Source organism: Kogia breviceps, chromosome 3 (assembly GCF_026419965.1).
Source record: "Kogia breviceps isolate mKogBre1 chromosome 3, mKogBre1 haplotype 1, whole genome shotgun sequence".
Taxonomy (NCBI): Eukaryota; Metazoa; Chordata; class Mammalia; order Artiodactyla; family Physeteridae; genus Kogia; species Kogia breviceps.
Genome location: NC_081312.1, coordinates 50,966,790 through 50,979,039, shown reverse-complemented (window position 1 = coordinate 50,979,039; position 12,250 = coordinate 50,966,790). Strand labels below are relative to the sequence as shown.

Sequence of the window (12,250 nt, the reverse complement as noted above, 5' to 3'; positions counted from 1 at the left end):
GAAATAGCATGCTCCATGGGGAGAAGATCCATAAACCTGTAAATAGAATTATTCCAGTAGCAGTTTAAAGCCAGAGGTGACTATGCGATTATAGCCCTAAGAATTCACAGAAATCTTGGAGAGGGCTTTGTCGTTCTACTGCAGGTGGAAAGGGAGTTTCTGGGACAAAGGATCACCAGGTTCCATACATTAATAACAACGAGAGCTGGTCTCAGCACCCCCAGAGCTAACGTGTCATTGCTAGGGACACAGGGTGCCATCTGGAGACAGACCCCACCTCGCCCCTGGAAATGGAGGTCAAGGCCAGTGCTCAAGAGGGGTTACTACTACTGCTACTACCATTTATGAGCACCCACTTTACACCACAGCTGTCCTATGGGCCATCTGCCTTTATGCCTTCAGTCCTGATCGCCTCCACCCCCCCACTGCCAATCCAAAGTAATAGTTCTAATAATCAAGTTACATTATTTACTCCCCTGCTTAAGACCCTTTGGCCTTACAGTTTAAGTTCAGACTCTTCAGCATGACAAGTCTGCAAGATTGACTATTCCAGCTTTATCCTTGGCTGCTCCCTGCAAGCATTCTACACTCATAAGGAACTATTTATACAACTTGTATGAAAAACTTGTGTCTCCCTTTGTGTGCCCACCCCCGCCCTCGTGCCCAATAGATCGTGTATTTCCTTTCTGCTTTTCTCCTGTATTTTGTCCACGTTTCTACTGTGCCACTTTTCATCCCACACTGCATGCATTTCTTTACATCTCTTTCCCTCTAACTGGACTTTGAAGTCCCTGTGGTAGAACTACGTCTTATTCATCTTAAAATTCATTTTGTTTATTCATTCAGTCAACAGATATTTATTATCTACATATTTAGTATTTCTTTGGTATCTACTACTACAAGGCTATGAGGAATCAATTATACTTGATTCATTCAACGTTTGTGTTTAACAGGGCCTCAATACCAACTATCTACAGCAAGCAGGCACTTAATAAATATATACCAAATAAATGAATAAATTAACTTGTTCTGAGTGGTGGGCAGCCATGTTCTCTTCAAAAGGTAACTCTGGGGCTTCCCTGGTGGCGCAGTGGTTGAGAATCCGCCTGCCGATGCAGGGGATACGGGTTCGTGCCCCGGTACGGGAAGATCCCACATGCCGCGGAGCGGCTGGGCCCGTGAGCCATGGCCGCTGAGCCTGCGCGTCCGGAGCCTGTGCCCCGCAACGGGAGAGGCCACAACAGTGAGAGGCCCGCGTAACACACACACACACACACAAAAAAAAAAACACCAAAAGGTAACTCTGGACAAGTGCATTTATAGACGCTGGTATAATTATTTTCTTCCCTCCTGGCCCTAGTTTTACTTCAGTACATCATTTTATAGCAAGGGTTAACCAGCTTTTTTCTGGAAGGGGCCAGACAGTAAATACTTTCAGCAGTGGGAGCTTTCTGGTCTTTGTTGCAGCTACTCAGCTCTGTCTACTCAACTCTGTGGCTTACATCAGCTGCCATAGGCAATACTTAAACGAATTAGGGTAGTTGTGTGGCAATACAACTTTATGTACAGATGCTGAAATTTGGATTTCTATCATTTTCATGAGTAATATCATTCTTCTTTGAATTTTTTTTCAACCATTCAAAAATGTAGAACTGTTCTTAGCTTGTGGGTAATACAAAAGCAGGCAGCGGAAAGATTTGGCCTGCAGGGCCGTAGTTTGCTGGCATACGTTTTAGAAAATTCTTAATTGAAAAAAAAGTATATATATTATACACATATACATGTATATATACATATATATTTAAAGTCCTTCTCTCTTTCTGTCTCTGGATAACTATCTCTGCTAGAGGTTGAGCGGAAAAGGCAAACCCTCACAAAGCATTATTGTATTAACATATTGATTTAAGTCACAGCAGCATCACGCCCATGGACCAGAAGTCCACTGAGCCACTGGATAAGGTATACAGGTTGTTTCGCCCACACAACACAATCGCAAGTGACACGAAATCAGCGGGTGGCAGGGTTGCGGAGAAGCCAAGGCACCTCCCCGCCCACTCAGACCTCAAACATCCCTAACTGCCGACGCCGCCCCAGGCTCTGCTTCCCGGGCGGGCTTCGGCACGGCGCAGCCGCACTGGTGCCGCCTTCCCACCAATCTCGACCCTCGACGCGTTCCGTTCGTGCGTGGAGGAGCGGGCTGGAGGAAAGGCCGCTCCGTGGGCACGGGGCTGCAGCGGGCCGAGCGGCTGGGCCTAGCGACGGCGCGGATGGCGGACTCCCAGCTGTTTTGCGTGGCCGAGGAGCGCAGCGGCCACTGCGCAGTGGTGGACGGAAACTTCCTCTACGTGTGGGGGGGCTACGTGGTAAGGGGAAGAGGCGGGACGGGGCGGACTCGCGCCGGGAGCCCGCCCGGCTTCTCGGCCAGAGTGGCCGCCGAGCACCCGCCCACACCCGGCCCCGACGCGGGGGCCGGTCCGCGGCCCAGGCCGGCGCGCCCGGCGCGCCCGGAGACCCCCGCGCCCCGCCCGGCCCTCCGCCATCGGCCGCTCTCCCGCCGCGCCAGGGCTTGACGCCGCGCCGCCGTTGCTTCCACTAGGAAACTAGCCTTCAAACCCCAGTCCGGGGCTCTTCCCACTCTCCAGTTATCCCCGTCCTCGCAGCTGGCCGATAACCCGGCTTACCCAGCACTCAGTCGGTTACTGCGCGACTGATGATCATTTTTAACTGCTTGCGCAGACTCAAAAAGCCCACCGAGGATGCCGTGCTATATTATTTTGTAAATATTTACTTATTCCCGTGGCGCGATCCGAAATATCGAAATCACTGAAGCATTTAAGTGTTTCTAAGTAATTTTTAGTGGCATTCCTTTACCACGGGGTAATTATGAAATTTTTTCGAGTCTCAAAACAGACTTGTATTAACAACAATATACTTAAGAGTATTATGCTTTAAAATTCTTACTACAGTGGAAGTTTGAATATGTGTATTTGTTTTGTCTCTATAATCGTAGGATAATAGAATCAAAGATTTTAAGATGGAAAACAACCCCTTTAGTTTACAGATTTTTTTTAAAAAGCGAGCCATCTGGAGTTCTACTGGATGTAGAACCTACATATTTCTGACTGACTCGATGCTATTATGTGACAGATGTAACATGACTGAATCGCTCACTGAAATAAAGAACATACTGTATATGTTAAATGATTCTCAGATCCAAGTTGGTTTTTGTTGTTGTTTTGTTTGTGTGTTTATTTTTAATTTGATTCAGTATCAGGATGAGAAAATCAGAACTCACATTTGAGTGCCTACTATACGTGGCATGTGCTAGGAAATCTCATATCCCTAATTTTGTATAATCCTTACCATATCTTGTAAGGTAAGTAATGTCCCCAGTTTAAAAATAAGGAAGATGAATCAGTAAGAGTAAATAATTTGAATGACCATTTGACCTCAAAGGGCAGCAGATTCCAACATAGGTATATTGGATTTCCAAAGGCTATTTTTTCTATGATAAACATAAATTAGGTGACTGTGCTCTCTTAAGGTCTAATATTTCCACCATTTGTTCTTGATGAAAAAGTAGTCTAGATATAATGATGGTTTTTGCAGAAGAAATACTTTGATTGTTTTTGAGCTCTGCCACTTGAAGATGTACAGGTGTCAAACTTCATCTGCTATGTTGGTTCTTAATATTGTAAAAGTTAAATGAAAAAAATCTCACTTAAAATAGTAATCTGTAATATCTTATATCTTGTGACAGTATAGATTTCTGTTGGGCCCATAACTGAAATGTCTGAATTTGTTATATCTCATTTTAATCTTGAAAATTGTGTAATTGATAAGATTTCAGGTCTTCAGGTGGCAGTCAGTGACTAGAAATACTTCCTACTACTGATTGATCCAATGAGTAAATGCTGTATGAACCACCCTGGAAAGTACCACACAGATTTAGATCAAGTCTACTACTTTTTAAATTCCAGAGATTGTCAGCGCTTAAAATATGTCTAAGGCATAAGCGGAAGGAAAGGGAGAGTAGGAGGCAGAAAAGAAGACATGGCATATCGTGAGAAAAAATAGAATCCTTCCCACAATTGTTTTATTCAGATCCTTGTGAACAGCTAAAAGACCCTGGAATCTGGAGGTTATCCAGTAGTCAGCAGTTAAGAATAATGGTCAGATGATTCCAGATCGTATGTTCCAAGCACAATTTTCCTCCTCATTAACACAATGTGTGTTAAAATTGACAAATGTATATCCTAAAACTTGAATGGCCAACATATATCTGTCTAAATTATTTATTACTCTATCGTTGAGCATTTTCTAAAGGACTTTGTATCTGAAAACAGCCCTACCTCTAGAGGTAAGAGCAGCAAAGCTGAAAAAAGTAAGTAGTAAATTATAATTGGTGCCAGAATATTCTCTTGCTCCTAGTTCTTCCATATCCTTTCCACATTACTGAAATTCATACAGACTTTAGTATTGCAACTAGGAGCATTTAAAAGTTGTGAGTACTTTTTTCCAAATTTTGGAGGCGAAGCAGTGTTTTAGCATCCTTACAGATGATATGCTTTCTTCTTACTGTTTAATCATATGAACGAACAGTTTTATTTCCCTAACACAATTGATATTAATACATTTTGCCCTAAACTTTTCCTTATAGAAGCTAGCAGCTGAATCTGTTTAACTATATATTTGTTTTGAATAGGATTTAAAGGGAAGAAGAATCAATTTAGAAAATGTCTGAAAAGAATGAAGGTTTATACTACCAGATATTAAAAAAACATTATGATACTTTTAAATCAGTGGTCCTGATGCACGTTGAGAAAGCATGATGGAATGGAGAAGAAATAACATAAACAGCCAAGCATATAAGATTATTTTGTATATAAAAGGTAGCATTTCAATTCTAGAAAAACAATTGCTTATTCAGTAAATGGTCCTGGGACAGCTGGAGGAAAATGATAGTGGAGTTTCACGATTGACAAATGTAGAGAAGTTAAGTTATATGATACCAAAGAAAATATGTGACTCTTGTAAAATCTTGAGCTGGGAAAAGAAAAACTGAATTGGGAAAAAACTATAAGGGAAAAAGTTTGGTAGACCAAAAATATTTTTAATGTAAGTGAAAATTGTTTAATCATCTTAGAGCAGTCAAGATCAAAGTTTAAAAAAATTAAAATCTGTGTTTTTTAAACACCATAAAGTAAGAAGGCAAATGACAAACTGGGGGAGGTATTTGCAACATTTATGACAGACAAAGGTCCTGTAAAATTAAAGATGAATATTGCCCTTGAAAAATGAGCAGTGGATATGCACAGCAGTTTACAAAAGAAGAAGTAAAAATAGAATATGAATCAGAGAAACCCAGCTGAAAATAATGAATTTTTTCTTTTCTAATTTGTAAATATTAAAAAGAATTTTTGAGAAGAGCATGGGGAAATGAATTACTTATGCACTGGTAACCTTTTCTGAAGAGAAATTTAGCAATGTGTATTAAAAGCCTTAAGTGTGTATTTCTTTAACTTAATAGTTCACTTTATATATTCATAGACATATATTCATGGTGACACAGACCATCCATATTATGTGGAAGACATTTATTCTTTTTAGATGCCCAGCATTTGAATCCCCTTCCTCTTGTAGTATCCCCCACTAAGCGAGTCTTGTTGGAGTATTTATTTTAGTTGTCTGAGTACCTCCTACCTACCTTCATAGAATGTATATTCTATAAAGAAGGGGGTTTTGTTCCCTATTGTGTCTCCAGTGTCCAGAATTGGGCATAGCTCATGGTAGGTGCCCAATATAAAAGAACCCGAGTGCCAGGTATTTTTCAGCTTCCCTTGCAGCTAGGTTGTGAGCAGGTAACTTGGATGCTGTTTGTTAGATGTATGTGTGCTAGATTTGGGCTCAGGAATAAACCTGTAAAAATCAGGACCTAAAGAGGATTCTTAGCGAGCAGTAGAAGTTGTAGGAAGATAAGGTCCCTGGCAAAAGGCAGTGCTACAAGCTGCAGTGTGATGCTCACCAGTGACTGGGGCAGTTTGCACATCAGACTGGTTCTCTGGAAGGGTTTCAGACCTTGCTCCTCTCTACATAGATCAGAGGCTGGTTCTCCAGCTTCCCTGATGATTCTGTGAGCTACCTAATACTCATTTCTTAAAGTTTTATTCTTTAATTTAAAAATTTGAAATGTATGTACAAAAGAGTATGTAAAATAACTGTCGTGTTTAACTTCCAGATTAAAAAATCAGCTAGACTCAGTACCTTAGAAGCCTCCTGTTTATCCTTCACTGATTATATCTTTCCTCCCACCCTCACAGGGTACCACTATCTTGATTTCTTATTAATCACTATTCTCTTTATAGTTTTATCACACGTGCATCTGTCTCTAAACAATATATTATTTGGTTTTTGAATCAGAGCATGTGTTTTCTTTCATGACTTAATTCTTTTAGTTAACATGTTTTTTAGATTCACACATTACTTGTATTCAGCTGGTGTACACTTGCATGGCTGTACCTGTGTTTACTTGGTGTTTATTCTGTTTGGTTAGTTTCTGTGCTGCCCAGTTATTAAATATTTTGAAAATCATCCCTGGATGCAGTCATTTGATGTGTGTCCTGTATAATATTCTGTTGTGTGAATTTACAGCAGTTTCCTTATCTATTCCACTACTGATGAATATTTGAATGCTTCAGGGTTTTTTTGGTTTGTAAGCAATGCTACATTGAGCATTCTTGGTAATATATCTCCTGTTATACATGCAGCAGGACATGTACACTCCTTAGGGCATATACCAAGAAATGGAATGCTGGGTTGCCTGATGCACACATCACATTTACTTGGGAATGTCAGTGTTGCCAAAATATTTGTATCAATCTACACTACCACCAGCCCCCTCCTTGGTCCACATCCTTGACAACATTTGATGCCATCTGGCCTTAAAGTTTTTGCCAATCCAGTGAGTGTGACATGATGTTTCATTGTGGTTTTTATTTACTTTCCATGATTACAGTGGAGTATATTTTCATAGCCTTATGAACTATTTGTGTTTTCTCTTCTGTAAAAATGCTGGTTCCTGTCTTTTGCTCACTTGTCTATTGAGTTGTCTTTTACTGATTTATAGGAATACTTTAATTATATAGTTGTATGAGTTGAATATGCCTTCTAGTTTGTAGCTTATCTTTGCACTTTCTTTTTCCTTTGTTCAACAGAAGTTTTTAATTTTAATGTAATTTCAGTCTTTTCTTTAATGCTTTGTGCTTTCTGCCTCTTAAGAAATCTTTCCCAGTGTGGAGATCATAAAGTCTCCTGTATTGTCTTCTAAATGATTTTTGGTTTTGCCTTCCATGTTTAAATCTTTTTTTTTTAAATCTGAATTTTTTATTTGGTTGGTTTAAGGTAGGGATCCTATTTCATTATATTTTCAGTGTGGATAACCAGTTGTTCTTGTGTTATATATTAAATAGTCCCCTCTTTCCCTACTAACATGCAAACTCAGTCTGTTACACATCGTTTCCAAGTATGTGTGGTCTGTTTCTAAGTTCTTTTTTCTGTGCATTTTGTCTATTTATTCTTGTGACAGAACCTCAGCATCTAAATTACAACAGCTTTACCAGAAGTCTAAATGTTGGGTGGTAAAAGCCCCATCCCCACCCTATCTTGTTCTTCAGGAATATTTTGGTTATTTAGAACCTTTTGGTTTTTTGTATGAATTTTCTTTACTATTTTTCAATAATAGTAAAATATATAAAACATTTAATTTGCCATTTTAACCAGGTGACTGTACAGTTCAGTGGCATTAATTACATTCACAATGTTGTGCAGTATTACCACTATCTAGTTCCAAAACTTTTCATTACTCCAAACAGAAACTCTCCCTTCTTCCTTACCCCAATCCCTGCTAACTTCTAATCATTCTGTCTTTATGTATTTGCATTTTCCTAGATATTTCATATAAATGGAATCATACAATATTTGTCTTTTTGAGTCTGGCTCATTTTATTTAGCATAATATTTTCAAGGTTCGCTGTGTTACAGTATGTATCAGAACTTCCTTCCTTTTTATGGTGAATATGATTACACTGTATGCATATACCACATTTTGTTTATCCATTCATCTGTTGTTGGGACACTTGGGTTGTTGCCACCTTTTGTGTATTGTGAATAGTCCTGATGTGAATATTGGCATACAAGTATCTGAGCCCCTATTTTTTATTCTTTTGGGTACCTAGGAGTGGAATTCCTGGGTCAAATGGTTATTCTACATTCAACTTTTAGAACTGCTAAATTATTTTCCACAGTGCTTCCTCATTTGTATAAACTTTAGAATCAGATTGTCAAATAAAGTACCATATTGAGATTTTATGTTACTGTACTCAATCTTAGATCATTTGAGGGTGATAAACATGTTATGAAATTGAGATTTCAAATCCAGGTATATAGTATGTCTCTCTATGCCAGACTTTTTGTTATCTTTCAATAGAGTTTTATAGTATCTTCATAGGGATCTTGTATATCTTTTGTTGGGTTTATTCTTGGCTTCTTTGTATTTTTTTATTGTTTTTTAAAAACTAGATTTCTTTAAAAAAATTAAATTTCTTGATTGTTGCTGGTGTTTTGAAAGACAGTTGACTTGAATATTTTTGATTCTGGCAAGCTTTCTTTTTGATTTTTATTATTTTTTTAGTGGTACGCAGGCCTCTTACTGTTGTGGCCTCTCCCGTTGTGGAGCACAGGCTCCGGAAACACAGGCTCAGCGGCCATAGCTCACGGGCCCAGCCGCTCCGCAGCATGTGGGATCTTCCCAGATCAGAGCACAAACCCGTGTCCTCTGCATTGGCAGGCGGACTCGCAACCACTGCGCCACTGGCAAGCTTTCTTATATTAATTTTTGAAATTCATCTGTTAATTATCTTTTTATTTTCTATGTAGAGTCATGTAATCTACAGATGATGACAGTTTTGTTTCTTGCATCCCAATGTTTATTCCTTTTTATTTCCTTTTCTTTACTCCACTGGTGGACCTGAAGTACAATGTTAAATAGAAGCCAATTTTTCTTGCTCCTAATCTCAGAGTGATTGTTTAAGTTTGATTGTTAAGTTTTATGATTGCTTTAGAGTTTTTCTTGTTTGTTTGTTTGTAGATGGCCTCTTTCAAATTAATGACATGCCCTTCTACCTGATTTTCAATTTATGAATGTTGAGTTTTCAAGAGTGATTTTTTTGCATCATACTGAGATAATTGTTTTTTCTTCTTTGATCTCTTAATATGATGACTTATACAAAAAATAAGTAATATTTGTAATATTAAACCAATGTTCCATTCCTTGGATTAAGTACAAGTTATTGTAATGTATTACCCATTTTATACATCACTGGATCCTATTTACTAATTACTTTTTTACCAATTTTACATCTATGTTCAAAAGTGGATTGGGCAGTGTTCCTTCTTTTATATTCTGGAATAGATTTTTCGGAAGATTGAACTATTTGTTCTTTGAGTGTTTGTAAGAACTCATCTTTAAAGCCATCTGGGTTTGGTACTTTGTGGAGGAGGTTTTAAATCTCTGATTCAATCTATTTAAAGCTGTGGGATTATTCACATTTTCCATTTTTTCTTGAGTCAAGTTTCCTCACTCCCACCTCCAGCCCCAGGAGTCTATCCATTTCATTTAGGTTTTAAAATTTATCGGCATAAACTCAGGTTGTTCATAATACTATTTATTCTCTGTAGTAGCTATAGATATGGCCCCTTTTTCATTCCTAGAATTGTCAAGTGGTGCCTTCCTTTCCGCCCCGCCGCCCACCTTTAATAGTCTTGCCACAGGTTTATCAGCCTTCAGAAACACCAATTTTTGGTCTACTTGATCCTCTCTGTTGTGTTTTTAAAATTTTCATTAATATCTGCTCCTTATTTCTTCCTACTTTCTATGGGTTTATTATGCTGTTATTTCTTGAATTTCTGACATTGGATGCTCAACTCATTCTTTTTGAGACTTTTTAATTCTTTAATGTAAGTATATAAAGCTATACATTTTCTTCTAAGTACCTCTTTAGCTGTATTCCTCAAGTTTTGATAAGCAGTATTTTGTCATTTTAGTTCTAATATTTTATACTTTCCATTATTATTTGACCCATAAGTTGTTTAGGAAAATAATATAAATTTCTAACAATATGCTATTTTTATAGTTACCTTTCTGTTATTAATGTCTAACTTAATTGTGTTAATATTCAGAGAGTGCAGTCTCTACTTATCTAATACCAGTCCTTTGGAATATGTTGAGGCTTGCTTTAAGGACCAGCATGTAATCAATTTTCATAAATATACTCTTTGTTCTCATTAAGAATATATATTCTAATTATATATGTACATATACATGCATATATATACACAAACACTTCAAGGGAGTGTTTTATATGTGTGCATTTTATTAATCTTGCTAGTTGTGTTCAAATCTCCTGTATCCTTTTTTTTATTATTTTACTTCCTGTTCTATCAATTACTGTAACAGATATTAAAATTAAAAACTCCCACTCTAACTGTAGATTTGTTAGTTTCCCCTTATGATCCTGTAAGATTTTACTTTATATATATATCTTTAGGCTACCTTTTTGGGTGTATATGAATTCAGAATTGTTATAGCTTTCTGGTTAATAGAACATTTTATAATTTTATAATGCTCCTCTTTATCTGTAGTAATGTTATTTGCCTTAAAATCTATTTTGCTGGTGTTAGTATGGCTACACTAGTTTTCTTTTGGTTAGTATTTGCATGACATATCTTCTGATGGAAACTGTGTATCTTTATATTTTAGATATTTCTTATAACCTGAAAATAGCTGGATTTTATTTTTATCTAGTCTGATATAGCTAGAGAGTTTTAGCCTATTTCTACTGAAAGTAATTCTGATACACTTTTTTCATCAGATGTGTTTTATATTTGTCCCCCTTCATTTCTCCTCCTCCTCCTTCTTTAACTTTGTCATTTTGAAAATGTTTTGAGTTTTTTGTTATCTTTCCATTTTTTTCTCTTTGCTTGTATAGAAATTAGATGATTTATTTCTAGTCATCTAGTAGATACTCTATTTCAGCATGAATACTTCACAAAGTTCAAAGTTAATAATTTTACTTCTTTCCACAGGGTTCAGATACTTCACAAGCTTTTAAATCTGAGCACCCTCTTCTCTAGTTAGTCCTATCCTGTTCCCCCCAGCCCCCACTTTAAATTAGGCATCAAAAAAAGCTTAGCCTTTTTTATGTTTAAATCTATCCACACACTTTACCAGAATCTTGTCACACTATTGCTTGTTGCATATCAGATGTTTAATTTTGATCATTTGTCTTTTGCCTGAAGTACAACATCTATTAGAATTTCTTAAAGTGAGGGTCTGTTATTGGCCAGCTGTCTCAGTTTTTGTTTGAAAATTTCTTTATTTTACCTCGGTTCTTAAAAGATATTTTTACTGAGTATAGAATTCTATGTGGAAAGTTACTTTCATTAAGCACATTGGCTAATATGATTTATTCTTGAGTTGTTGCTAATGAGAAGTCAGTCATTAGTTGCCATTCATTTGAAGATGATCTTTCTTTTCTCTGGCAGATTTTAAGAGTGTATCTTCTTTGATATACAGTTTTACTGTGATGTATCTAGGTATGGATTTATGTTTATTTACCCTGCTTGGAACTTGTTAGGACTTCCTAGATCTCAGGATGGATGACTTTCAACAATTTAGCAAAACTTTCAGGCTTTGTCTCTTCAAATATTGCCTCTTCCTCATTCTCTCTATTACATCCTAATGTAATTCTGATTAGACTTAGTTCTTCTCTCTCTTCCTCCATGTCTCTTCTTTTTTATATATTCCATCTCTCTGGGCTATGTTTCTGGATTAATCAGTTCACTAGTTCTCTTTTTTTAGGGTGACCTTGACAAAAGCAGTTTTAGTGGAATGAGTCTGGAATGATTAGTCTGGACTGATGAAATAATGAGAGGTGAAGCAATAGAGACTTCTACTGTAGTTAACTCAGTATGGAAATTTTGTTGTGAAGGGAGCAGAGAAATGAGAGAAAGAGTTATGGGAGAGTTGGGTTTTTTTTTTTTAAAGATGAGTTATACTAAGGCATTTTTAGGTATTGATAGGAGTGATCTAGTAGAGAAGGAAACTTGATAATGTAGAAGAGAAGGGATAATTTAGGAGTGAAATTGCTGAGAAAGTAAGAAGGAAACTGAAAGAAGACTGGAGCATAATGAC

The 12,250-nt window shown here is 37.3% G+C and overlaps 1 protein-coding gene across 6 annotated transcripts in view; it reads left to right on the top strand.

Annotated features, from left to right (window-relative positions):
- The first annotated feature begins 2,148 nt into the window (after positions 1 to 2,148).
- Positions 2,149 to 12,250, top strand: part of KLHDC1 (kelch domain containing 1) — a 44,747-nt gene continuing 34,645 nt past the window's right edge. For 5 of the 6 annotated variants that reach the window (XM_067028495.1, XM_067028493.1, XM_067028492.1 and 2 more), the window contains exon 1: positions 2,158 to 2,363. In XM_067028495.1, coding sequence (XP_066884596.1) covers positions 2,268 to 2,363 — 96 coding nt within the window. In that variant the 5' untranslated portion in view covers positions 2,158 to 2,267. Of the gene's footprint in view, positions 2,364 to 12,250 lie in introns of all 6 variants that reach the window. The other variant, XM_067028494.1, reaches the window with a different exon arrangement.